Genomic DNA, 27,967 nt, shown 5'->3' with positions numbered 1-27,967 from the left:
ACTCTCATGGTTAAATACCATTTCGAAACTGTGTTTCAACAGACATTGCCCCTGAGTGAAGATACTGCGTGTGTGTTGAAAAAGAAAAGTACATTTTGAGTAAGCGCGGCTGCGCGTTCGTGTGTTTATAAGTTTGTAAACTTGAATTATAGTTTTCTTGCTTCAAGACACTGTCGATGCAAATACCGCCCACTGTTTAAGGCATACAATTTCTTCGGTATCGCACATCTAAAGAAACGACCACGCTGTGACGGAGAGGGTTCTGCGTTTCGACAACGATGGGTTTCTGGGCATCTACTTCCTTTAACTTTACTGTCCAATCACATTAGGTTATATGGTATGCCTTTGTTAAGTCCACCCCCTCACCTTTGCAAAGCAGCCAATAGACCAACTCCCAAGGGAAATTGACTCAAGTTATAGGCTGAACCATACACAGGTAACTAAAAAAATACAGAGAGAAAAAAACCCTTCAGGGCTTGTCATGGAGTTCGTGTGAAAGAAACCCGGATTTTTTTCCACCCTTCTTTTACCAGTTAAACCAGTATCTCAGGATAGAACACACTCAAGTACTTGAACAGGTATAGTGTTTGGCCGCAATCTCTCTCGTGTCCTCTCCGAAAATAATCTTCTTTCCTCTCTCCGTTTACTTCAATTGAATTTCCAGATCTTTTGTTTGCTCTTATCACTTGGAGAAAGGTGAACCCTATTGTTATTTTATTTGATCTTTGCTTTAATTGTAGTTTTTACCCTTGTGGTTCCTGATGGCTTCGCACAGTGATACTCTGGTGGTGTTCTTTGGGGCAACAGCTGGTGCAAATGGGGGTAAACTGGGTTCCGATGAGAGGGAAATAATTCTCTTGGTGTGGCAAATTGTGGATCTACATGAGAAAAAGGTACGAACCTTTCTGACCTGTTGTAAGCTTCCCTATGTTTTGTGGCTATCTCTAGCGGAATAGTCTTATGTTTAGTTTGACAGTTGACAATGAAATCAACAAGGTGTGCTTTGCCATGATCATTTTGCTAACGTAATGGTTCTAATTAAAGCAGACTGTCTAACTACAACATTAGGCCATGTCGATATGCACAAATGCTAAGTTAAAGATACCTGATCGATAAAAGCATGCCTTTTTGGTTACATGTTAGCACGTCGACATAAGAAACCCTGTGTTAACTTGACAATGAACTGCTTTGCAACTACATTGTCAATTGTCAACATGACAAAGCTGTGAGTTAATAAATGTTGGTTGGTCATGCTAAGAGGGGAAGGCCTAAATAACGTAGCGTTGTCATCACGCTACATGCCATGCCATGATACACTAATTCTGTTTACAGGTTGGAAAGCTTCAAAGAAGGCTTGTGAAGCCAGACAGTTTGGAACTGACAGACCAGTGCATAGAAGAGACTGGATTAGATTTGGATGAAATCTGCAAGGCCGAAACGCTGGATAAAGTTCTGCAACAGGTGAGAGTGATTTGGGGTAATTGCAGGTGGAGATAATTGTCTCATCCTTCCTCAAAGTTGAACAACACAGTTCATTCGGTTTGAGGCCTAGTGCATCTTCTAACCGCAGTCTTATTAAAATTTGACTTTGTATTGCTTGGCTATCGTCTTGAACAACGCTTTAATCTGAAATGCTATAATGGCCCATTTAACTCAGCAACTGGGCTGAACTGACAGCTTTCAAATTCCATCATACATTTTTGCCTGGAGCGAGACAGGACGTGACACGTTTGACTGTGAAGCTGTATGTTAATTCAAGGCGTGTCAAATTTCTGTTGCAATGACCTTTTTGAAGTATTAAGCTTGGTTTGTGTTTCTGAGTCTGCTGTGGTTTGGCCTACAGTTAAATTCCCTGACAGTTAGAGAGGCTGGTTTTAGGAGCTTGGCTGGCCAGCGCCCGAGGCTGAGGGGTAGGGAAGGGGGGGTGGAGGACAGCGACCTGCATGTCTAGTCTAGTCTTGTCTCAGACTGGTGTGTGTATGTGGAGTAGGCATCTGGAGGACAGAATGTTTACCTGGGAACGCACCACCCTTCTGGACAGGACTGAGGATGGGGAGGGACAGGGAATAGAGAGGCACAGACCAACCATTGGTCGAACACCTACAGTAGCCTCTTTCTCAAACCACATCTATGACCAGGATGTGAATTTGCTTTCAGGTTCCTTGTTTGCCTCCGCTAGTATGTTTTGACAAAGGTCTATGTTGCCAAACGTGTTTTTCAACTGCTTTGACGAGAGTATTTGTGTGCAGTCCGTACACCTCCCCCCCAGTGTTTCATAATTCTACACCTCTTATTATTGTGGTCTCCTAGTGATTAAGGTTTAGATTAGGACCAATGCTTTAACTGTGCTATTCGCCTACAAGTACATGCAGGTCCACTGAGATAATGGATCCTGAACAACAACTATAAGTAGTTGTTTTTGAGGCAGTTGACTGGCTGTCCGTTCCGAAGGCCGCATGTTTGAAGTCACTGATTGTGATTTTGATAGAATTCTAATTTGTATGCAGTCTATTCTGTGTGTGGAGCTTTCAAATATTAACCAGACCAATCAATTTTTACTTGTTTTCGTCTGTCTGGTAGGGCCACTTTCTCTTGCCATTGGTCAGGTTTAGTTTGGTATTTGCTCCATATTGATTTCGGCTTCATGAGGAATGAGAAGACAGATAGTGTAGTAGTCAAGCTAGTTTGATTCATTGAAACTATATGTGGGCAGAGAAGAAGAAAAGAGTTCTTCAATGGGGAATACAACTCTGAATTTCATAGGCCTGTAGACCACAGCCTCCAAGGACGCCAGCTTGTTTTCTTAACCCTCGTGCTGCCTTCGGGTCACATGACCCAAAGGTTCATAACGAACCATCGTTGTGTTTACCCAATTTTACCCAATACAAAAACAAATTAAAATAATTTTCTTTTAACCTTTGCAATGTGGGGGGTCTGAGACAGCCTAGCTGTTAAAAGAAAATGCTTCACTTTGTCTTTGTATGCGGTAAATCTGTCGCAATACGACGGTGGGTCACAATGACTGATGGGTCAGAATGACCCGAAGATAACACAAGGGTTAAATGATTTATTAAGGAAGGCGGCTTGTAGTTAAGGGGTAATTTCAGCAGTGATTTTTAAAGTTTTGTTTCTATCTGACTGACTTGTCTTTAATTCCTAACTACAGATGTTGAGGTGATAGTTGTGTTCTACGTGTATTTCCCAGAGACTAAGCTAACTCTAGCCTGATGTGTGCCCTGGCTTTCGCAGTACAAGCGTCCATACTGTTAGATAGTGAGATAGAAGCGATTTAGAGGGAAATATGAGTTTATTGCTGGTGGCATATTTATCTCTTATCTAATACTGAGCACCTGCTGCAGCACTGTACCAGGGAATGGGAAGCTGCAGCCGTAAAAGCCTGTGTGGCAAATTGAGCCCTGCCCCAGCCCCCTACCTGCCCCAGCCCCTACCTGCCCCTGCCTGCCCCAGCCCCTACCTGCCCCTGCCTGCCCCAGCCCCTACCTGCCCCTGCCTGCCCCTGCCCCTACCTGCCCCTGCCTGCCCCAGCCCCTACCTGCCCCTACCTGCCCCTACCTGCCCCTACCTGCCCCAGCCCAATAGTTGTTCTGGCCTGTGGAAGCCATGCTATCTGCACCTTAGGCTGGGCAATACTTTAAATGGACCTGAGATGTTTGGCACTGGCACTGCCTGTTGCCTTATCATGGTGAGCCATACCGCCTGGCCTCACCTCACCGTGCAAACAAGGCAGAGCAAGCGTGGATAGTGCCACGTTCAAAGGTCATAATGTCATACACCCTTCTTTGTATAGTGAGCCACTGCCTTGATAATACCAATGCCAAACACCTGCCAAATCGTACTGAATTAAGTATCACATAGAAGAGATTATCAACAAGGGCCCTTTCTTCATAGCAGACTTGCCGGTACTTTTACAGCCTGTACGGGAATGTTGGCCTTTCGCTCTATATGTACTTGCTATCATTAGCTAACCTGTTCCCTAGGACTTGTTTGACTCTAATGGTGGAGTTTGGCAGCCAGTAGAGAGAGACTGAATGGGAGGGTGTGCCACCTGTCATTTTCAGTTTTTTGTTGACCAAGGTGGGCCTGTGTTTGTTACCACAGCCATGTGTTAACGTCTCTCCTTGCTCACAAACTCTTAACTATGCCTACACTGTATACTGCACTCTAGAAGCCTTGCATCCCAGAAGTGTACCTGGGACAGGGAAATGAGACACAAAGTAGGCTGTAAAAGTGGTTTTGCACTTCGCTATGAACAGGTACTTTTTTCGGAATGCAGCCTGGCCAGGTTCACTAATGTTAACGGATGGATTCCAAAGTTCTTTTCATTCCGCAGTGACACAGCACGCTGCTTTATTTCACACCTGGCTTTCACTTTGTCAACCTAGAGAAAACAGGGAGTCGTTTTTTCACTTGTGAATTTGTAAGTTAAGACTTATTGAGAGTTCATAGGGATTCTCCCCCTGGTAGACTGTGAAAAGACATTTTCAGGCGTCAGTTAACTGGGGGACATTCTGTACTGTTGGGTTGAGCAGCAGGATGGCTTTCTTCTTTCAGTGCTTGAGAAGGATATCTATGTCCTTAGACTGCCAATCGGCCTATGTTTAACTGCTCTGACCTCGATGACATCACAGCATGGGACAAGTGGAGCTGGCCACAAAGGGGTGTGGCCTCTTCACTCCACATGGCAGGACTGCCGTGTCAATCAGTAACTTCCTAGATCCTGATCACTATGACAATCCAACTGTCACATCCTTAGAATTGTAACCCAAGACCTCCAATGGTAATAGTAATGAGTTTAAGTACCAGGGTTGGTTTGTGAATTGGTGCGCTTCTTGCCAGTAGCTGTTAGTCAAGTTGAACCCTATAACCTAGAGAAAATGAGTGAAACTTTGGGAAATTCTGTCTCTTCTCCCTCCCTCCTAGGTAGTTAGTTCCTGAGTCAGCAGCTGTTTGGGCAGGTAATAGCCCTGTGTGTATATAGACAGCAGGCTCCAACATGCCCCCTTATATGAGATATATATCCCCCAAAATGGCCACTGGCAAGGTGAAATTACCCAGCGATTAATCAGTCCCATCAGACAGATAACCACAGTCCATCATTGCAGGGAAAATGTTATTTTAGTGGCATTTGTGAACATGTTGTGGAATGCATGTTTTTTTATTTTTTTATGACTCATTTGAATTAGGTTTTACTTTATTAAAACTACACCCAGGCAAATGTTGTGAAGATGTTTTTCAGTGTATAACTCGTACATCACTGAAATGGGCTATACGTTTATTACAGAGATGTCGATTATGTTGTTGAAAGACACTTCTGGGTTTACCCAACAAGGGTAATGGCCCAGTAGACAGTTTTGACTAAACACATGTGTGGATGTGGGAGCTGCTCCGGTGATTGGAGTGTTTATGGAAAGTGGGGGGGCAGGCAGGTTGGTCTGGCTGGGGGGGGGCAGGCAGGCAGGTTGGTCTGGGGGGGGGGGGCAGGCAGGTTGGTCTGGCTGGGGGGGGCAGGCAGGTTGGTCTGGCTGGGGTGGTTGTTTTCTTTCACCCTCTCTCTCCACGTTCCGCTCCGTGGGCGTGGTGACTGTTGGTTATTCTGCTAAGTGAAATTCTTGATCCAGGTGATTACCGCAGTGATCTTTCTTGTCTGCTTCAACACAATGCAAACACAGAACCAGTCTGACTAGCCCCCAAACGCACACACCTAGTCACCTTTTCATAGCCTCACATATATGTTGTAGATGTGAATTTTCCCTAAAGGCCATCCATCAGGTATTGTAGTTGTGATCATGGCCGATGTACAGATTGCCGGAGGTGACTGGTGCTCTCGTGTTTGTCTGAGAACAAGTGGTTTACTTAACACTTAGCCTAGAACAAAAGCAGCCATCTCACACTCTATGAAGCCACAGCTTATATTCACTGTTGGTGCTAAACTGGACCAATATGGTTTAATAGTCCTTTTTCTTTCTTTCCTATCCTTGCAGTTCCAACAGTCAGTCTCAGCTGAGGTGAAGGCTCTGGGAAGGACCTCCTACACGCTTTGTGTCGACGGATCCCTGGTAATACGACAGGCCTTGCACCCCGAGGCTTCTAAAAAGGTATGCTTTGTCATGCTCTGTTTACATGTCTGGTTGACATGTAAACATGTCTCTCTCCTCAGTCAATATTATGTCCATTACTGAAGTAAACAATGGCTATAATGTTATTTGTTATGTACGTTTTTACTTGTTTTCTTCTGCGCTGCCTGTATTTTGGCCTTGTTTGTGCCTTTTGACCTTTAGCAACAGGTGTGCACAAGGTGGCTGTATGCCTCCTCAGTTTAAAGCTAGTGCAGCGTAGCTTCGCTCACTGACTGAGTACCAACATGTCATAATCTGCCGAGGAATGCCAGATATCCGCAAAATCAACAGTCAGCTATGCCGTCTTCTTTTTTCCCGTCCATCTTTTCTTTTTTCTTCTGCTCTCGTTTTTCTATTGTTTTCTTTCAGTCAGCTGTTTCAGATTCTTTTTTTTGATTTTCTACAGAACCTCATTCTCCCAGAATGTTTCTACTCATTTGTGGACGTGAGGAAAGAGTTTCACAAATGCTGTCCCAACGCCGGCCCTGTCCAGGACCACACCCTGCCTTCCATGCTAGAATGTATCCTGTCATGTTTTGACTAAACTTACCTTTTAAGGTTGAGCGGGGTATTCAATATACAAGTTCAGTGATTGTTGCTAAGGCTACTATGAATGTCTAGTTCCTTAATGGAGTGTGTGTAGATGTGTGCATCCCTCCGGTGACAGACCAGTTGATGGGGTTGAGGGAAGTGAGGAGCATGGTCCTGCTCATCCTTCACATACTGGCAGAACCCTACAGTAAGTACCCCATCACTTCAGTCCTCTGTTAGCAATCCACCCTGTACCAGCCCACGCACATAACCAGGAGGAATGCCGGCACAAATCTGAAGCTGTTCTGCCTGAATCCTTGAAAACAACAAATCTTCCATCTGTATTAATGATGTAGTATATTCCTCACAAATTCCACAAGGTGCTTCTCCAGAAGAAATTCAGATGTGATTTAAGTTAGACATGTATCTTTTTTTTTCTCCATATTTTTCATGTCCTTGCAGGCCACACGTTCTCCTGCTTTGAAAGCGTGAAGTACAAGTTTGAATCCGGAGCCTGGTATGTATAAAGCTCAACATGAAGTCCTATGTACTCAGCTCATCAACTGAAACCTGTCTTGCTCTACAATTATGTGCTGTGTCGCCACACCTATCAGCTAAACCCTTCTTTTAGTTGCCGTTTGTGCCTCACTGCCTGTCCCCTGCATTGCTCAAACCCAAGCTCTCAGCATTGATTACAGCAACAAGGAAACGCAAAGCGTGTAATTAAACCTGTCCAACTTTGCCATCAAGTGCTTACCTGGCTATTCAATAGCCCTTCGCAAATCCTTCTCTGGCTCCCAGTGCCTGTTGGCCCGACAACGCCTGGCATTTACTGTGAGAGAGGATTCGTATTGGAGTCGAGCTCAACAACCCAGTGCTAGTGATGACCGGGACTCTTGTCCGCCCTGTCTCTAGCAGTAAGACGGAGCCGGTGGACAGTGAGACCGTGATCCGAGCCAGGGGCCTCCCGTGGCAGTCTTCTGACCAGGACATCGCCCGCTTCTTCAAAGGTCTCAACATTGCCAAGTAGGTGTCCCCCGCTCCTTACGAACGCTCAGTGATCGCTGTGTCACTGGTCGAATTTCAGTTAGGAGAAAAAGGGGGATTGACTGTCTCTGTGTGTGTGTGTGTGTGTGTGTGTGTGTGTGTAGAGGTGGCGTGGCTCTCTGTCTGAACACACAGGGCCGGAGGAATGGCGAGGCCCTGGTCCGCTTCATCAACCCCGAGCACAGAGACCTGGCTCTGGAGCGCCACAAGCACCACATGGGCAGTCGCTACATTGAGGTCAGCACCAGCGGAACACCACCACCATACTGCAGCCAGTTCTTTCAACTCCTCCCAGTACAACAACATGACACTGTTCTAGAAGGGGAAATGCTATGATAGCCACAAACAAACATGCATACATACAAAAGCCTGTTGTGAGTTAATCTGTACAGGGTTCCTCTCATCATACAGGTGTACAAAGCCACGGGGGAGGAATTCCTCAAGATCGCTGGAGGTCAGATTTCAGACTCTCTCTCACTCTCAGACTCACTCTCACTCTCTCTCTCTATATATATATATATATATATATGAACCCTGATGTTGAAAACTTCCCTGTTGCACTTCTCTCTCAATAACAGTCTCCCTCCTGCATCCCAGACAAACCCCCCCATCCCAGTATGTGAAAGAGACTCCTCTGCCCCCTTCCCCTCAGCTCCGCTGGCTTATCCTGGGGGAATGAAAGGATTTCTTTGAGCCCCACACTCCTCCCCATACTTTGCCCCCACCTCCCTAATACCCACCCTTCAGAGGGTAGCTGGAGGAAACGTTACCCCTTGGCCAACAGCAGCTCACCTGTTCACTCCTGCCCAGAGCACACTCCCGGGAGGGACAGGGGGCTGTCAGCCAGTGTAAGGCCCAGCTCGGGTCCCACACAAAGAGGGTGTGAAGAGACAAAGGCTGGGCCTCAGGACCACAGAGCACCGAGTACAAGGGGCTAGGACGGGGTGGGGGGTAGGGTGTGGGGACAAGGGTCTCTGAGTCAGAGCAGATACACTTCCTCTACGTCCCTGTGTCTGTGGACTTTACCCGGACAACTGGAGATCGATACTTCTGAATAAACAATGTCATTTTTGCTGATGAAACACTTCGACTGGCCTTTTCACCTGGTTCATATCCCTTTAACACCGCTGTTGTCTTAGGAGAGGAGGAATGTAGGAATGAAGTATTTCTGAATAGGCTGCAGTTCCTAAATTCTAGCGTGCGCTACGTAATAGATCGGCAGTTTTATTCAGTCTTTCTCTCCTGTCCGTATTCCCGACAGGCACGTCGAACGAGGTGGCCCAGTTCCTCTCCAAGGAGAACCAGGTGATCATCCGCATGCGTGGCCTGCCCTTCACTGCCACGCCCCAGGATGTGCTGGCCTTCCTGGGGCCCGAGAGCCCCGTGACAGACTCCACCGAGGGCCTGCTCTTTGTTAAGTACCCTGACGGGCGGCCAACGGGCGACGCCTTTGTGCTCTTCTCCTGCGAGGAGTACGCCCAGAACGCCCTGAAGAAGCACAAGCAGATCCTGGGCAAGAGATATATCGAGCTGTTCCGAAGCACAGCCGCCGAGGTGCAGCAGGTTAGAACCCCCCCCCCCGGGCCGGACCGACACGTCCATCCCTGCCCTTCCTTCACTCACTCGCCAAAGTGAACTCGATTACAAGAATGCTTCCGCATGTGTTTTAGGTGCTGAACCGCTACATGTCAGCCCCCCTGATCTCCACGCTGCCCCAGCCTCCTATGGTGCCCATGCCTGTCCTGGCCACGCCCCCATTCATGACCACAGGCAGCACGCGCGACTGCGTCCGCCTCCGAGGCCTGCCTTACACGGCCGCCATCGAGGACATCCTGGAGTTCATGGGAGAGCACACCGTCGACATAAAACCCCACGGAGTGCATATGGTCCTCAACCAGCAGGTACACACACACACACACACACACACACACACACACACACACACAGACAGTTCTCCATCCTGGGTTATGGAAGCCTGGACTCAATATTCAACCTCTAAAAACGGTCCTGTAGCACCAGAACGCTTCGCTAACACACCACGTACCCTCTCTCTCCCCCTCCAGGGTCGTCCCTCCGGTGACGCCTTCATTCAGATGAAGTCATCCGATCGAGCCTTCATGGTGGCCCAGAAGTGCCACAAGAAGATGATGAAAGACCGCTACGTGGAGGTGTTCCAGTGCTCCACCGAGGAGATGAGCTTCGTCCTGATGGGAGGAACCCTAAACCGCAGTGGCCTCTCTCCTCCACCCTGCAAGCTGCCCTGTAGGTCCCCATTAGCCCCTCACTTGGTGTACACCACACCAACACCAGCCCAAGTCAGTTCATTCAAGCCTAGTGCTTCATGCTAATATATCCTTGGAGAATTTCGAGAGGATGTTACCAAGGCAGATAAAGTAAATGGCAAGGTTCTAAGATGTGTCATGACTTTCATATAGGTTTGATTTACGTTTCGTTTATCATGGATGAAGTGTGAGAAGTGACACAGTTCTCCTGGTTCAACCCCAGAGTTGAGTCCAGCAGGTGTACTCTTTACTGGGTGGGGCCATTAGTGGACTTTGTTCTTGTTTAGTCTTCTATCTGTACTTGGGTTATGGAGATTAGCTTCCTGCTTATCACCCATAGTACACAGCCTGCTGTTGGTGCTCTCAAATGAAGAAAACGTTTTTGAGCTGAGGCTAGGGTTATCGTCTGTTCTTTTGTTCAATGAGCTGTAGAGCGGTGTTTAAAAAGTTATTTTTCCTCCTCTGCCGGCCCTGTGGAGGTTAATTAGGTTTTAAGGTTAGTGAAGTTTACAATACCTGGAATCTCCCCCCCCCCCCCCCCCCCCAGTCTGCCACTGCCCACAAGGTCACACACTTGGGTTTTGTGTCAACGTGTCCCATGTGGGGGGAGAGGGTCGGGTGGCCCTGGATGCCTGTTTGTGGGTAAATACATACCTCTAGTACCTGCCATCCTCGGTGTGTTTGTACTGCGGGACACAGAGCCCTAAGGACAGAGACAGAACAGCTCTGAACACAACCCAGGCCACACAAACCCATGCATGTAGTGAAAACATCCTCATGGGCATGTTGGGCTGTATGCCATTGCGACGTGATTGAACACATTGGCTGACGCGTAGGCGTAAGTTCATCTGTGTTTGCCTAGCTTCTGATATGCTGCCATGTAGCTATGCGACATCGCTAAGCTTTGTCTGATGTGTTTACTGCTCCGTGACTGATGCCCCCCCCGTTCCCCTCTTCAAGGTCTGTCTCCCCCAGCCTACGCTGCCTTCCCTGCCCAGGCCGCCATGCTCTCTGAGGCCGCCCTCTACCAGCCCCCCCTGCTGGCTACCCCCAGAACTCCCCAGCCTCCCACACACAACCCCACACCCACCCTGGCCTACTACCCACCCCATCCCCATCTCTACATGAACATGAACATGAACTACACAGCCTACTATCCCAGGTTAGTACATGGACTACACAGCAAACAAAGTAGAAAGCAGCACTTGTTGCACAGTTGATAAACGACCGACTACTAATAAATGCTTCCTTCTCCCTCCCTTTGCCAGCCCGCCAGTGTCCCCCTCCACAGTGGGCTACTTTGCGGCGCCCCCGGGGTCGGTAGCAGCGTCCCTGGCGGGGCAGCCCCACGCCTCTTCCATGATGCCCCAGCACGGCGCCCTGGTCAGGATGCAGGGCCTCCCCTACAACGCTGGCGTCAAAGACATCCTCAGCTTCTTCCAAGGCTACCAGGTCAGTACCCTCCCCCAAAAACACAACAACCAGAACCTCCTGTGCCCCACTCTCCCACTCCGCACCACGGAGCCCAGCAGCCTGTCTGGATCTGTTCCCGTGTCTGAGCACGTGTCTGAGTCTGTGTCTGTGGGAGTCTGGACGTGGGGCAGTTAGATTTCCTCCTTACTCCTACCAACTTTCTGATCAAAGTAAAAGCAGAACTTGAATTCCTGCACATGAAGGATTTTGCAGTTCTCAGTCTAATATCTGACTGTGTCACTAAAGTATTTCCAGATAGATCATAGAAGCCTTCTGTATGGGATCTGGATATCTTGGCCCCATTTCATCAGAGCCCTCTCAGCAGGGTCCACCACAAGGCCTTGACGCAGTCACTAAATATCTTCCCTAGTCCCTGTGTGCTTTTATTACAACACCACCACAGTTCAGACAAATCCAATGAAGGGACATGTGTGCACTTGTGCTCTCTCCTTCTCTCCATCTCCCTCACTGGCTGCCACCCTCAGTAGGCGGAGTCTTCAGAGGACGGTATGAATTCTCCCAGCACTGGGTTGAGTGGGTCTTCTAGCCTGGGGTGCTGTGTTATGGAAGGGCTTGGGTGTGTTTTTATTTGTATTTTAAGCTGATGATGGAGGTAATTCTACCTACTGTAGAGAAGGTGCAGCAGGTTATGAGTAATCTTAGGTGTATGAAAGGGAGTGGTTTCTTGGGGCTATGGTAGATGGTTGTTAAGTTCCCAGCACTCGAGCCCTGCTGGTGAGATATCAAGGGCAACTTGGTCTCAGTGAGAAGTGTGCGTGAATCTTCCTGACTCTTGGCTGAACCAGCGTCATGACCCCCAGATAGTGTGGCCCCTGGGGTCTGGGTTCTGGCCCCTGGGGTCTGGGTTCTGGGTTCTGGCCCCTGGGGTCTGGGTTCTGGCTCACCTCACTGTGTTGGGTCCTCAGTGAGCACGCTCGGTAGGGTGTGGGGGAGAAACAGTCTCAGTATTTCTTTCTATACATGCACCGCAAGTGGCATGTATGACTCTGTCAGTTCTTGGTAATGTTGGGGACTGTGAGAGGTGTGTGTGTGTGTGTTAGTGGAAGTGTGTGTAAAGTGTTTTAAGGGCCCATTCTGACTGTAAATCCACTTATGCTGTAGTATGCTCCTGATGACTACAACAGCATGGTTCAGATGAGCGATCAGGCCAGGAGTCTGATCCAGCCCAAAGAGTGGCTCTGTCTGTAGGGACACCCCCAAGGTAAGACCCTCACACTTCCCCCCCCCCCCCCCCCCCTCAGTGAACCCTAACCCCTAGCATGCCCCTCCAATGTTTGCCTGCCTGCTCAGATCTCTAACCCTGGACATCTGTTTAACCTCAAATCAATCCGTGTGCTCTGAACTTTCTTTCTCCTTCTGTACTTATAACATGCCGGTTGTCATGGTGACGTGGTACAGGACTCTGATGCTTCTACCTTCTCAGTATTCGCGTGCTTACGGGTGGACTGTATTTCTGGGGGGGTTTATTAACAACATTTTGTATCTCAGGGTGGCGATGAAGGGAAGCATGGCAAACTACAAACTATCATATTGGTCTGTAAATGAATATTGTTTAACTGTGGAGAAGCTTCTGGTAATCCTGACTTTCTTCCCTCTGTTCTAGTCCTTCACCTGCTTTGATCAGCTCAGGACCTCATATTTCCCTTGCCTAACTGTCGCCCCCTGGTGTCGGAAAGATGTAATAACCAGGGAACACGGTCTAACACCTCTGTCCTGTGTATGCATGTTCTTTCTGTGCACAGCTTCAGTCAGACGCCGTCCTTGTGTTGTATAACCTCAGTGGCCAGCGCAGCGGCGAGGCCCTGGTCACATTCCCCAGCGAGGAAGCGGCCAGAAGGGCCGTGACAGAGCGCTCCAACCACCCCCTCTCCGGTCACCCCGTCCGCCTGGCATATTGCGAATGACCGGCCCGGAGGAGAGAGGGTGGCTACCACTGACCCCCCCCCCCCCCCCCCCTTTTCTCTCTCTCCATCCACAACTACTGACAGACACAGCTCTTTCCACAGTACCGCACGATACTGCACATATTTAAGATGCATCCTTACTGGTCACGCCTGTGCGATAATGTGATTGGCCCCTACTCCAGCACCACCAATGTTACTACTCTCACATCAACACATAGTGACCTGATGTTTTACTTGCTTACTGCTCACCACCATCCAGGACTTCCACATTGAAAACAGTGTCTCCCATTGTGTTATGTCTGTCTGCAGAACCTTGTTTGCATGCATGTCTGTGTGTGTATCATGCATTGTTTGACCTACCTTCTGATGCTGGGCTGTGCAGTGTAACTTATAATAAAAGCCATATAGACTGTCTCAAACCTATTATACTGTACCGGATAGCAAAAGAAGCTTTTGTATGACATGGCTGTTTCTTGCATGTAGAGTAGGCTAGCTCAAGCCACTGTGACAAATGTCTTTTGACTCACTACTTGTAACTTCCAATTATTTGTTTTGCTATAAAGAGCATTTATGTATGGCATAATGCCATTCTATTTAGACTGTCAAAGCACTGTAGTTTTTTTTGTGTGTTTGGTTAAGAGTTGAGTCTCCGAAGGTCTCTGTCTTAGAAAATACTATAGGCTAGCATGAGAAATTGATTGTAAGTTTAATTCAACCTCATTAGCAAAATTTTGATTTGTTATTTAAATGTGAAAGAACGTCAGCTGCAGGTCTGTACTTTTAGGCATGTTATCTTACCTTTATAGACAGTGGATCTCTTTGCTATATTTCTGGAATTTTTGCCAGACTATTTTTATGGACATGGCAACATGCTCCATCAATTCTCCCTTGTTTTGGACCGGCAAACTGTGCGTAAGCTACATCAGTTTTTTTTTTTCTTCCTGCGACTGGACTTCCAAAGACACTAGTTCCTTTTGTTTCTCATTTTTGCTGTGCCTTTTGGAAACCCAGTGCAATACTAGCCTGATCGCAGCTAGGCATATCTCGGGAGGCAGAGCGTTTTGGTTTCTATCAAGCGAGTATGAGACTTGTATGAACTTAACTTGTGTATACTGTACAACTGGATAAGCTTAGATCTACTTTTGTATACTGTACAAGTGTGAGCTTAGATCTATCTTGTGTATGCCGTACAACTGGAAACAATAAATGGATCTTGATGTTGTCTCAGTTTGAGATTGCCTCTTTTGCGTTGTGTATGCTAGAAATGTTGTGGAGTGTCTGCCAATAAAGTGATATTATTCAAATAATAATCTTTAAAAGTGTAAATATTTAGAGGTTTGATGGAACATGTTTTATCAGACTACAAACCAACTACAGCTGATGACTCATTTTCTAAGATGGCAATTATTATACTATTATTATACTCTTATCTTTAGCAAACCACCTTTGTCATTAAGTATTTTTTGTTGTTAGAAACAAACTCACCAAGCAATGGTTGTATATTTTTCTTTTTATTCATCCACTACTAAAGATCCTAGGAGGCAAGGTATTACCTTTGAATAAGTTCAAAAAGCACTGCAGTCTTAGAAATTACAAAATGTTAAAATACAAAATGTACATGAAATGACAAGGCTCTGTAAACATCAGCTAAACCTGTATTTCCCTTTATTTTACAAAACATTATTTTATATATATTTATATATATATATATGTCCCCAACCTTTAGGAATGACATCCATTTCAAAGTATCAAAAATAGAGTTCTACTTCTGTGTCGCTGTACCTGTATGTAAAATGGGAACATAATTGATCGGTCTTTGGTTTGACAGAAGAGGACATCTGGGTCAGTATTAGCAGTGTCTTCCCAGCCCCATAACCAGCCACCCAGCTAACGTCCTGTCCAAAAATTACCCAAAGGTTCTTCCTAAATCAACACGGAAGAGCGTACAGACAACCAACAATTGGTATTTGAACATGAGTTAAGGCATTGCTACAGTTTACAAAGTCGTGACATCTATTTCATCTATTTGAAACCGTTCAACAAGTGACAAAGTTCATGAGAGGGAAAACAAACACATTACAAATCCGTCATTTGTATTTGATGCCAAATGTCCCATCGTCATGTTGTGGTTTGCATAGCCTAATGCAACTGTGTGCTTTTTTGTTGTTGAAAGCCAGTTAGGACTTGCTTATGTACAATTTATTGGGTACAAACACACATACACACAAGCACACACTATACTATTAAGACGCTTGCACTGTGTCCTTTACAAGACAAATTCACTGACTTTTTATACAGAAAGAATAAATCTGGTGTGCTTATCTAGAGCATTCGATCAAAGCATCTAAGCCGTCTACAACTACAGGCATCAAGGTTTTCTTTTTTCTGTTTTATATTTTTGGGGTTTTTAAAGGCATCACACAGGGTTTTAGTGCATAGCAGGATTAGTCTTGTTTCCACCTGGGCATGACTGACAAAACTTTCCTAAACGCCCCCCTCAGAAAAAAACAACAAAAAACATGCAAAAGCGCCAGTCAAAGACAACTCATTAAGGCAAACAGCCAAAGACATTTTTCATAGAGTGGTCATCTATTTTCTTTTTTTTCCTTTTTTTTTGCAGGCCAATTTAACCCAAAAACGTATTTCTCTTTTCTGTGCCATCCATCCATCCCTCTATCATTCAGAATTAGGCTCCACATCCTCTAAAAGACCTTGAAACACTCAGTCTTTACCGATTCTTTGGAAAATGTTTCTATAATACTCAAATTGTACTGTAATATGCATTTATAGTTGTTGTTATTGCTGTGAGAATTCCATCCATTCCACTGTGCATATCTCCCAAAGGGGACCTTTTCAGTTTATTAGAAAAGAGAATCACAAATATTATACACCAGGTTGTAGGTGACTGGATGAAAGACTGACCCAAGTGAAGACACTGACCAGTGATTGTCACGGAGCTGGTGGCAGAACCACCCTCATTCGGCAGTGTCCTTAGAACTATCATGGACTTTGTTGTTTGGAGTGTGGGGTCCTGACTTTACACAAATACAGTGGACTATATATATATATAAAGGCCTATATATAAAATATATTTTTCTACAGTTCCAATGTGCACAGTTATCATAGATCCAATAGAACATGGACCAAGCTGCCATAGCAGCCAGGTATGAGTGGAAGGCACACAGGGGATCCCTGGAGATCAGGTGACTTATTGCGTGACAGAGCGCAGAGGAACTCGGCAAGTCTGCCTCTGTGGATCATTCAGACGCCGTCGTTCAGCCGCAACACCACCTGTCCTGCTCAACCGCACACAGACGAGTGATCTAGCCACCCATTTCCAAAAATTATGTTTCAAAGTCACATTCGTTTGAAATCACTTCCACCGACCCACTCATAAATCTATATTACTACAATGCAAGAGTCAACCTCATTCAGCGAGAACGTCAGCTGTGCAAAACAAACAAAAGCTCTTGCTGTTATTCAAAGCTGCTATGTGTTAATAAGGCATTTGTTCAACCTGAAAAGGAGGAAGGGGGGGGGAGCAATAATGTACAGATATCTACAAGGCTGGAAGTACACTAGAAGTGTGGAATGTTGCATATTACAGATCCTGTCCAGCATCGTGGAAACGGGTAAATCACACACGCACACACACACACACACACACGCACGCACACACATGTACCTCCAGACCTGAGACCAGGGGGCAGTGTTACAGAGGAGAACACTCTCCAGCCCAACTGAGCTTCAGAGGGAACACACACGAGGGCCTATGCTGGTGGCAGGATGAGAACACACATCGCTGTGTGAACAGGCTGCTTCACCCTACTATCCTGTCCCGACTGACACCCGGGCCAATAGAAAAAAAAGCAAGATGCAGTTTCTAGCGCACGGTGTGAACGTCACTGTCATTGGAGGCAGCCACGTTGGCATGAGCCAATCAGATCTGTTCCGCTGCATAGAACCTGCTTGAGTGGAGGGGGTCAGTTTCTGAACCAAAGATCTTCTCACTGGGCCTGAAGAGTAACCTGTGGAGAGCGGGCGAGCAATGTCTCGCCGCGTCCCTGCCTCACCTGACTGGGGCACTTGCACTGCTGGACGCGACCTGCAGAGCGGGCTTTCAGCCCTGCAACCCGCACGTGTGCACTGTTAGCCTCAACACGGGTGCAACTGTGCCTGGGAGATGTGTCATGCCTGTGGGTGTGAGAGTCATGCGCGCGTGTTGGCCTGTGGTGTACTTGTGCACAAGGAGTAGTGTGTGTGTTGCAATACTAGGGGGGTTGATTAGGAGTGTCCGGGCAGGTCCAGGAGGTGTAGAGGAGGCCTCTCAGCACAGAGTCTCTCTCTGGCCTGCCTTGCCCTGTCCTGGGGAGGCAGGGGCAGGGAGCAGGGCTGTGGATGGAGCTGGGAGCTGGGGGCTGGAGTTGGGGCTGGAGTTGGGGCTGGAGTTGGGGGCTGGGAGCTGGGGGCTGGAGCTGGGGGCTGGGATGTGGGGGCTGGGATGTGGGGGCTGGGATGTGGGGGCTGGGGGCTGGAGCTGGGGGCTGGGATGTGGGGGCTGGGATGTGGGGGCTGGGGGCTGGAGCTGGGGGCTGGGATGTGGGGGCTGGGAGTAGCAGGGCGTGTGGAGGCCTGGCAGTAGTCTGGGCTATGAATGGTTGTGTGCTGCTGACTGAGCGTGTGCACCTGGAGTCTGGGACATGTCCCGGCCGATGATCTCATTCACTGCAACACAAGAACACAAGACGCTGGGTAAGCGCACGGGTCATAACAGCGGTAAACACTTCATTGGCTAATTATAGTTATTGTGAACGTGTACCAGAAGTGGGTCACTGCTCGTGGTGGATTAAACTCTTTCTAGCCAGCAGAGGGAGACACTGCACTGCTCAACAGGTGATTCAACGGTTAAAAAAGGCAAAGCAGTCAAGGGCAGTTGAGGAGGGGAAAAACTCAATCATACCAAGCCTATCACTCAAAGGTTAGACGTTGGAATTAAATAATCACCGGTGATTAACACAAAGACAGAGAGAAAAACAATTCCCCAGCTTGTTTGTATGTTAAACTCAACCTTTGACGGCCTCCAGAGTATGACCAAAATGCGTAACGGGTATAAAAACCATCCTCCATTTATTTAATGGGCGAGAGCAAGCTGTCCATTATTTAATTAGGCATTTATTGGCTGTGGAGTATGTTTCCTCTTGTTCGTCATTGGGGTTTGTGGTTGTAGCAAAAGGAGTTGAATAAAACCAACCCATTGTTAAAGCACATGTTCTCTGCCCTGGAGAGCCACTCATGTGCATTAAAGTCATTCCTCTGCCAGTCCTGTGAGGCCCCTGATATTTCATAAATAACAGTAGGATCTCGCCCACCTCTCAGGTCTGTTTTTCAAGGGCCTCCAACAGAGGCCTGATTGTGTTATTGGTACGCCGGCCATTTTCTGCTCACACCAGCCCCGGTGTCTCAGTGGGCTGCCCCACGGGGTGCCAGTAAAATCCACAGCCAAAACGTAAATCAACTTCCAACCTATAAACTGCAGGGTACACTCCATAGCTTCACCTGGGTAAGGAAATACGGCAGATGGAGAGAGAGAGAGAGAGAGAGAGAGGAGGGAGAGAGAGAGAGAGAGAGAGAGAGAGAGAGAGAGAGAGAGGGGGGGAGAGAGAGAGAGAGGAGGGAGAAAGAGAGAGACAGGGGAGAGAGAGAGAGAGAGAGAGAGAGAGAGAGAGAGAGAGAGAGAGAGAGAGAGAGAGAGAGAGAGAGAGAGAGAGAGAGAGAGAGAAAGAGAGGAGGGAGAGAGATAATTACATAGTGAGAAAGAGAAAGAGTGCAAGTGGAACGTTATTTCATTTGACGAAATATTTTCCACGAGCAGTCGCGATGGGAAGCTTTGCATAATTTCCTGTAAAATAGTTGATCAACGCATTGACACGTCAGATATATGATTGTGGAAAAGTGTGGATTCACCAAACTGGTTCAGATTCTAACCTTGGAGACCACCTATGACACAGAAACAGAGTTGGGGAGATTGACAGACGGACAGGCCTGTCCATACATGGCAACAGCACACACCAACATGGCTATGGGGAATTATTTTCTCCCTACAATGCAGTTGTGCAACCCTGTTGTGAAATCACTCGTTCCCTAAACCAGGGCCCAGACAGGTCAGGACGAGCAGGGCTTCAGCCCATCAATCAACCGTTTGTGAAAGTAGATTAAAACTCACTGTACTGGTGATGATGAGTACAACATCATCACTTTGTAAATTACGAGACATTATTTGGAATAAAATAAAACAAAAAGGAGGAAACACTTTTTAGAAGGGAAAAGACTTTCATGGAAGTTATTGTCTCTGTTTTAGCCTAATTATTGTTACAAATATACTGTTGATTGATTTATGATTGCAGTTCCAATAAGGGGGTACCCAAGAGAATTAAAAACCCCTCGCCCTGTACGCTTTTAAATAAAGAAATTCCCTCAGATGTGTGACTATATGACCACGTATTGTTCTGCATCACTAATGCCTAATGCAACCATAAATCTACGACTCTACCACGCCTTACCCACTTTATGCTTACTGATCCAGATGTGAATAGCTTCTAAACAAGCTCTAAGCTCTGTAAAGCGACCTTTGAGTACTTTAAGTAGTAGAAAGCACTATATAAGATCAATTAATTCATTAATTAAACAAAGGCTTTTTTTGGTGACAGGAGATTTGGTTTCATTCTACTTGCCTGAGTTTCTCATGAACTGAGAGGGTTATCTGTTCCATGACAGAAATGGAAGGTGTTGTATTTGTTTACGTGAGCTGCTTATGTGACAGAGGCCTTTGTGCTTGGCCACTTTCTCACATCATCCTGTTAGCGTGGGCGCTTCTTCCTCTGTCATCAGCTAGAGCGCCAGCACACAGACACACACACACCATGCGCACACACACCAGGCGCACACACACCAGGCTGTATGAATTACTGGTACTTATAACAACCTTTTACGAGGGAGCTTGTGTATTTATTCATTACTGGCTCGTCAAAACTAATTATAACGGTGCATTTAGATTGCAATAAATATTTCTACCAATGTTGTTAAGTAGGAACATTTAGACGGGTCCATCTGAAACAGAGCAGACTTCATCGCATACGGAAATTCCGATTGATTCTCCGACAAGCCAGCTCACGCATCCACAGGCAACGCACGGGTGTGCACAAATACACCTACATATGCCACTCCTCTGCAGATGACCCCATGGCCAGAAGATATTGGTCTGCAGTGAGGTCAGTGCATGATGTCACAGGTACCAGTGAAACCTTGGTAACCGGCCGTCAGGATCATCTACATTAGCATGAATGGTGTAGCCTGTGCTTTAGCGTGTCTTGTTGAGGCAACCCTAAGCATTCACCCGCCACCAAGTAAAACCATTCACAGTACCTTGGTAGAGGAGAGCCGGACAAGATTCAAAAGTCAATTGAAATGCGTCATCTTTGAACTCATTCTAAAACCCTGAGACATTGATTTACCGTACACTTGTCTTAGTCATCTGAAGAACAGGAAAGCTTATCTTTGATCTGTGCTTGGCCTTACAACTATTGTTCTTCGAGATCTCACATCGAGTCATCTTCTCATGACTCCACAGCAGAAACCCGGTGATTCACCCCGGGCGTGCTTTCGTATTGGTGGGTCCCAGTCCCCCCCGAGTAGGGACATCCTCTACAGGTGAACGTCTGTAGAACCCTGAACAGAATGAATGTCTTCGCACAGCACCACCACCAGTCGGCCTAGTAGTCTCTCTACCTTGGCTCTGTGCTTCTCTCTTTTTTTTTTGGGGGGGGGGGGGGGGGGTATAACTCACGACAGCGTGATTTGTGTCTAGAGATTTGGTCTTAATCACATTCAAACTGCCTCTCTGTATTTAAGAGCTAACGCCTTCCCTCCCAGCTAGGTGAGCTAGGATGATTATGGTCAGGAGTTGGACCTCCTGAGCCAAGCACCCTCGCCCCTGTCTGACGGGAAGAGGACATCAGTCAGAGTCTAAAGACATGTCACAGCTGGGTCTAAAAGGGGAGAAGTCATATTAATCACAGTTAAAACAGCCCCCAGCCAAATCTGAATGGAGTGCCCATTCTGGCCCCCATTCGTCATTTCCAGATCAGCATAACATCATCGAATCTAAAAGTCGACAAGAATCTCTGTGTCTACGTGTCTAAACTCTCTGTCTGAAAAGAGACGTGATAATTATTCCTAATATGAAACAGAAGGGGAACATGCACATGTTCATTTTTGGGGAGACAAACAGGTTGTCAGTGAGTATGGAAAATGCCTCATTATCACCCTTCTTGACAGGTTATGAAATACAATTCCCTGACACTGAAGTGAGCACGTAAGAGAAAATGTACTTCGAGCGTAGCCCCGGCTTAAGAAAATAACACAAAGACTGAAGCAATTGTTCGGCGAATGAAGAAAATATGCTACAGTGGAAAGCCCTTGTGCACAGTGACAGGCAAGACTCTGATTTGTCTGAAAGGGGGAACGTCAGCAGAACACTTGTTTCCACTTGGGCCGTGTAACGACATGCGTGACACTAACAGCCCAGTGGGGAAGACACTCGTTCAGTCAAAGGGATGAATCCACAATCCAAAGGGTTGCTTGTGGAAACTGCCTGAAAGTTCAGCCTTGTTTGGGGGGGGGGGGGGGGGGGGGGGGTAACACCTCAGGTTCTATTTCTTACCTCTCTGACAACCTTTTTCTGGCTTCTTCACGTCTGAGAACACACAGTAGACCGTTCTTTAACACAGAGCCTGCGTTTTCCGTTTTGACTAAGTCACTCTGTGAATCACAGGAGGGTTCCGTTGGTTGAGCCTGTGAGTGACTCAACAGAGCCCCGGCCTCTGATCCTGGCCACGGACGGCTGCTCACAGGCAGCCGAGAGGCAACCGCAAGAACGGGCTTAGGGAGAGGAAGCCACCAGGAGCCTGGAGGGTCATCCAGACGGGTCGGTTAAACCTCACTACAACGTCTGGGAGCCCTGTGCAGCAGCTCAGCCTCAACTTCAAGTCAACAGCAAACCCTGTTGCTTTCCGGAGGGATTCTCAAAGGTGACGTCAGCGGAGGCCGTGGTCCGCTGAGGTCCAGTGGGAGCCTGGTCCCATCGGGCCAGCATGGAGGCTGCTGGGAGCACAGTGGGCTAGGATGACTCACATGGATGTGTGTAGCATGTCAAGGTGGCCCACGTGAACGGGACAAGACACAGTGTCTCTCTGGAAGCCTGACATACACGCCATCTCTGTTACCCAGGTCACTCCATACCAAACCTCCACAAGTTTGTTATGAAGGTGGTTGTGTGTCATGTGGTAAAGTTCAGTTCCTTTTCCAGCAGGTCTGTGGCAACACTCTCTATCGGAAACCAGATATCCACCCTGACAGTGGAGCACAGCTCCAGTAGCAGTGCAACAACACAGGGGCTTTCATCATAGCTGTTGGCGAAAGCGTGCGTGTAAACAGCGGATTCCAATTCAAAACCGTTTGGAGGGGTGTTCCCTTAAAAATAAAACGAATGAAACATTGTTCTTGTTCCATTTCCTGAGAAGAGAATCAACATGTTGGCCTCATCAACATGTTGGCCTCATCACCGTGGCGAGATTGCTGGGTTTTCCCGCCTGGCCAGCATCGTGAAAGAAAAAGCTGCAGAAACACACGACCTCAACGCCAGAGCGCCAGGCTCTGCCTAGGCCGCGGAATTACTCTCCATAAGTCCTTAATTGTATGGAAAGACGACAGACGTAAAGCCTGTTTCCCCTTGTTTTTCGGGAGGGGTGGGGGGAGTAGGGGGGACAGGCTGAATGTTTGTGATTGTATTTAACAAGCGACATTTGGTGGAGGCTTGTGTTTTCCTACTGCTGTAATGTTTCTTTTTTTTCTTTGAACTTTCCTTCAGATGAATGAGAGGGTTTTTATTCATTTCCTACTCCAGGCTGTATGCAATCTTAGCCTCAGTCCCGGCCCTCGCCCCTGTCACGGGACTAGCCGCAGTGGAACCGAGACACAGAGGAGAACTTTCTCACGTTCACTGGTTGAAGACAGTCAACGTGCGACTTAGGGAGACCCTTTGCTTGTCCTCATCTGACCAGCTCTCAACCAAACACAATCTAAGTGTACATTCAAAGTGTGTAGTGTCTAGTAAGGCTATATTTAGTTTATTGTATTATGAAATGCCCCTGTGTTACTGAAGCAGAGTAAAGGGTTTCAGAAGAGTAGGGGGGGCTGATGTGACTCTGTAGTCATCGACTGACAACTGTGCTTCTCTTGGGAGCCATAGTTACAGACCCAAGATTAGACCCTTGTTTTAAATTTAGACTGCTGTGTGTTTGTCTGGGTGCACAGGATGGGCCGGTGGGAAGGTATGTGGCAATGCTCTGGGTTACGGGAGCACAGAGCGCTGCCTCGGAGGGAGAAAACATGTCCGTGACAACTGCGTGTGTCATTTACAACGTGCCGTGCCATCACTTACTTGAGGTGATGCACTTAGGTCGGCTATTTTGTATGCATAAATGCATGTTGGGTGAACTTGAATGTTTATATTTATACCTCCCCCGGTACATATGTGTGTGTGTGTGTGTGCGTTCAGTGTCTTCTCGGGAGCAGCAGGCCCTGCCTATTATTAACCCACAATGCCGTGCTCACACCAGGAGGCAGCTGTGCGCCCAGGCAGGAGAGCAAACAAAAGACGCAGGCCGCGACGTGGGCCCACGCTGCAAACACAGGGCGAGTTGGGCTGATTAATTAGATAAACACACGGGTCGGCACCACGAGTGCTGCAGAGTCTGTCGCCATGACGGCCCTAATCACCCTCACAGGAGTGTTCGCTCTCACAGGCCCGCAGTGTGAGGAGAGGACAGGGGAGGGGAGGAGAGGAAAGAGGAGAAGAGGGAGGAGAGGACAGGGGAGGAGAGGAGAGAGGAGAGAGAAGACAGGGGAGGAGAGGAGAAGAGAGTGGAGAGGACGGGATGAGAGGAGTGCAACAGGCCTAACCATGCTGTACTTTACTGTACCACACTGCACTATTAATAGGCTACTGCCCCTGCTCCTCCTACAGGACCAAGGGTTAGACTCTGTGAGCACACAATGCCATAGACCAGACTTCATTAATTCCTTCATGGTAAGGAAAGCGTAAGTAGCGTACAGCACGGTAAAGCCAATTACAATCTACTGCACAGTCTTAGATAAGACCCCATACAGTCGGATGGGATCCTAAACTCGTCGATCCATATGTCAGTCTGTGAACCTCCCTGGGCTGCACGTGCACTCTTACACCCGCACCCGGGCCCGTGTGAGCGAGCGTGCGTGCACACCTCCCGCGTGGTCCCGGGACCACGTCAGCGAGGCCATCTGCTACCTCGTCGCAGCACTTTCTCCCAGTGACGTGGCATATGCTCACGCCGACAGGGGTCTTTGTGGGTGACACGACAGAACGGCGACCATGCTAAGGAATGGCGCTCAACCAAGACGCCTTTCACGACAGACCCTTAAGACTCTTTAACCCAGGTAGGCTCAGCACATCCACACTGATGGGAATACAGTCCATGAATCATTAATAGGGCTACAATGATGATATGTAGATGAGCTTTCCAGACAAGTGTGCTGAGCTGTAGTCTGGTCTATTTAAGGTGCCGCTCTGACCCGATAAAACTCTGTTAGGGGACTCTGAAATGCTTCATAACATGGCCTACAGAGCCAGAGAGACACGGAAGCTATTTATAACCCTCGCTCTGGGGGAGCTCCTAATCCCAGCTGATCTGTGTCAGTCAGAACTTTCTCAAACACTTTTTCTCGTCGTTTTCTCGAGCTGCGTCTCGGGGGGAGACCGAGGCAGCGAGAGAGCAACTTTTGAAAGTGTGTGTGTGTGTGCAAGGGTGTGTGTGGATGCAAGTGTGTATGTGTGTGAAAAAAAAGGGGGGAGGACGATTAGAGAAAATGTGTGAGTGGATACGTGATCGATAACTGAAACAGAAAGTAGAAAGAAACATTTTTGATAGCGTGTGCATAACTGTGTGCGTGAGAGCGTATGCATTTGCATTACACTTGTGTACTCCCCGGCAGTTGGCCTTTCACACATGGCTTATTGATAATGGGCTGTGTTAATTAGCCTGACCCTTGCTGGAGCACAATATTGCACCTCCTGATGCAGCCACTCCAGGCTGTTCATTAACCAAGTGCCATTTGCCTGCTCATTTGATTACGCGACCTGGATTTTGCAAATGTAGGAATGGCTTTGCATGGCAGAGTAGAAACTAGACTGAAAATGAGGAATTGAGATTTTTTGGGGGTGTGCTACTTGCTGAGGGGGGATTCTCGTCTAGAAAAGCCCCGATGTGTTTGACTACCCTCCTTAGGTCAGCTTGTGACAGTGCTTTAGTCAACAAGACCTCGGGCTTCCTAATTAGCAAGGCAAAGGCTTTGTCTGTACACAGACTCACGTGAACAGAGAAAACACTCTCTCTCCTTCTGTCTCTCTCACACACAACCACACACACCGCGCACACACTGCAATTACTGCAGCTAACAACTGTGGTCTCTGTGGTCCAAACATGACAGTGCTTTCGGAGTGGCCCTGCTGACGTAATATTCCCTTCATCCTAAGGAGCCAAAGACAACGTGTAATTAATCTCCTAACTCTGGAGATAACGCTATTTGTGATGAGGCCTCTAATGCGGTAGTCATTAGCCTATTGTGCTATGATATTCAATACGACCGCATGGATATACACTGTATAACCCTGTGTACACAACTGCCTCTTCAAATGGTGGCTGAAATACAATCACTTTAATGAGTGATCATTTTACCCTGGGGAATACAGCAAGTATGGTGGAGTATAGGTTTACCTCAAATTAGCTTATCATCAGGCCGTATCACATGTGTTCCCTTCAACCTTTTATCCAGAAATATAGATTAATGGTATATGGTGCTCTATATTTACCTCCAAGAGAACCAACACAGGAAAAAAAGAGTGAGGGGAGAGCAGACAAGCAGAGACGCAGAGCGACTCAGAGGTGGTGTCTCACCATCATCCAGAGTGATGTCCTGCAGCCCTATGGAGCGGAACGTGGGCTCCCTCTCTTCTGGCTCTTGCTTGATGTTCAGGTTCTCCTCCTCCTCCGGAGAAGGAAAGGGGCCCTGGGAGGCCAGGGGGGGGTGCCCCAGGGGCCCTACTGGAGACAGGCTGGTCATGACCGGGCTGCTGGCCTGGGGGGAGGGCTGGCCCGAGCGCTGCAGCGGCCCCAGGGGGCTGCCCGTGGGGGAGGGCGAGGTGGGTGACTGGTAGGGCAGCTGGTGGAGCTGGGGGGAGGATGGGCCGGAGTGGGGCGAGGGCACCATTCTGGGTGGGGCGCTGGATGGGGTGGGGCAGGAGGCGGACCTCTTCCCAACGGGGTGGTAACCCATGGCGCGCTGCAGCTGAGGGGAGGGCTGTCCCAGGGGGTGGCTGGGGGAGGGAACCTGGGCCGGGTTGGGGCAGTGGTAGCCCAGTGTGTGCAGGTGAGGGGACGAGTGGGTCAGAGGCTGGCTTGGTGTGCTGTTGGGGTTTGGGCTGGGAGCGGTGGGGGAGTTGGAGGAGGGAGGGGGATGGTACACCATACTCAGCCCCATTGGGTGAGGGGGGGGAGGGTCCTGTTGGAAAGGCATCCTCTCGTAGCCCTGGGGGGCCCCGGTGTTCATGGGAAGACTGGGTTGACCGTTGTAGGGCATGTTGTGCCCGTGGACGTGGCTGTGCATAGGCTGGTAGGCGGGTCTGGGGGGAGGGGCGGAGGAGCCGGGTTGAAATGTCATGTGACAGTCTGGAGGCGTGTGGAGGCTGCGGCCCTGGAGGTGGGGCAGGTGCTGGAAGGATGGGGAGCCCATGGGGGGGCAAGAGGACTGCAGGGGGAGCAGGTTGGGGCCGGGGCCTGGGGCCAGGCCGCGAGGGGAGCTGGACAGAAGGCTGTCCGGCGGGTGTCCTTGCTCAGGGGAAGGCAGCTGGGTGCGGACAAGGCTGGCAGGATGGGGCATGGACATGGACATGGGGGGCACAGCAGGGGCGTCCATATCTTCTCTGAGCTCCTGCTTTACCAGGACTGGAGGGGGAAATAAAGAGGAAGACAGAGAGAGGGGCGGGGTTAATTCGTTTTTTATCATACAATCGTTTAGATGTGTCATTGTGAATGAATGTGTGCATAATGATCAACATGAACAACTGATTTCCATGAAACAAGATAGTAATCAGTAATAGGTTTTCCACATTCTGACTGAACAAATTACAATATTCTAATAATTTCCTGTTAATGTCAATCTGACAACAGTTCAATAATCAGTCCAAGACTTGCTATTTACAAAGTCAAGATATTGTCTAATTTCAAGTATTCAAAGCAGAGTCGGTAAAAGGAATGTAAACGAAATATCCTTGTAATAAAACCGGGGCATTCCTTATATCAGCTCCCACCCACACGGTGCCTGGTAACCTATTTCCCAATCTGCTGCCTTGTGACAAGGGTTTTATTTTTATCGGGCCAGCTCAGTCGAGGGGAGCATATGTTGCTGTTTCAGTGCCACC

The 27,967-nt window shown here is 48.1% G+C and overlaps 2 protein-coding genes across 6 annotated transcripts in view; one reads left to right on the top strand and one right to left on the bottom strand.

Annotated features, from left to right (window-relative positions):
* The first annotated feature begins 67 nt into the window (after positions 1-67).
* On the top strand, positions 68-14,628 carry esrp2 (epithelial splicing regulatory protein 2). 4 transcript variants are annotated; one of them, XM_062470860.1, is made up of 17 exons: positions 68-436; positions 534-578; positions 741-893; positions 1,333-1,461; positions 6,003-6,116; positions 6,544-6,658; positions 6,781-6,876; positions 7,131-7,185; positions 7,584-7,694; positions 7,820-7,952; positions 8,127-8,169; positions 8,977-9,278; positions 9,386-9,616; positions 9,779-9,977; positions 10,958-11,159; positions 11,266-11,449; positions 13,234-14,628. In XM_062470860.1, the coding sequence occupies exons 3-17, from the start codon at positions 762-764 to the stop codon at positions 13,393-13,395; spliced, it is 2,208 nt and encodes a 735-aa protein (XP_062326844.1). In that variant the 5' UTR covers positions 68-436; positions 534-578; positions 741-761; the 3' UTR covers positions 13,396-14,628. The 4 variants fall into 4 exon arrangements, 3 of the variants coding, with proteins under 3 accessions (XP_062326844.1, XP_062326843.1, XP_062326845.1); XM_062470859.1 differs by lacking the exon at positions 68-436 and having other exon boundaries at positions 449-578; XR_009931471.1 differs by lacking the exons at positions 68-436; positions 534-578 and adding an exon at positions 11,956-12,692 and having other exon boundaries at positions 585-893; positions 13,234-13,283.
* A 262-nt stretch (positions 14,629-14,890) lies between these two features.
* Positions 14,891-27,967, bottom strand: part of nfatc3a (nuclear factor of activated T cells 3a) — a 30,988-nt gene continuing 17,911 nt past the window's right edge. The window contains exons 7-10 of one of the 2 annotated variants that reach the window (XR_009931465.1): positions 26,445-27,491; positions 18,000-18,120; positions 17,122-17,817; positions 14,891-17,088 (exon numbers count right to left, since the gene is read on the bottom strand). Coding sequence is in view for 1 of the 2 variants with exons in the window: in XM_062470743.1 (XP_062326727.1) it covers positions 18,044-18,120; positions 26,445-27,491 (1,124 nt within the window). In the remaining variant the exon portion in view is untranslated. Of the gene's footprint in view, positions 17,818-17,999; positions 18,121-26,444; positions 27,492-27,967 lie in introns of both variants that reach the window. The other variant, XM_062470743.1, reaches the window with a different exon arrangement.

Source organism: Osmerus eperlanus, chromosome 10 (assembly GCF_963692335.1).
Source record: "Osmerus eperlanus chromosome 10, fOsmEpe2.1, whole genome shotgun sequence".
Classification (NCBI taxonomy): Eukaryota; Metazoa; Chordata; class Actinopteri; order Osmeriformes; family Osmeridae; genus Osmerus; species Osmerus eperlanus.
The sequence above is the reverse complement of the archived record's forward strand: the minus strand, read 5'-3'. Positions and strand labels throughout refer to the sequence as shown.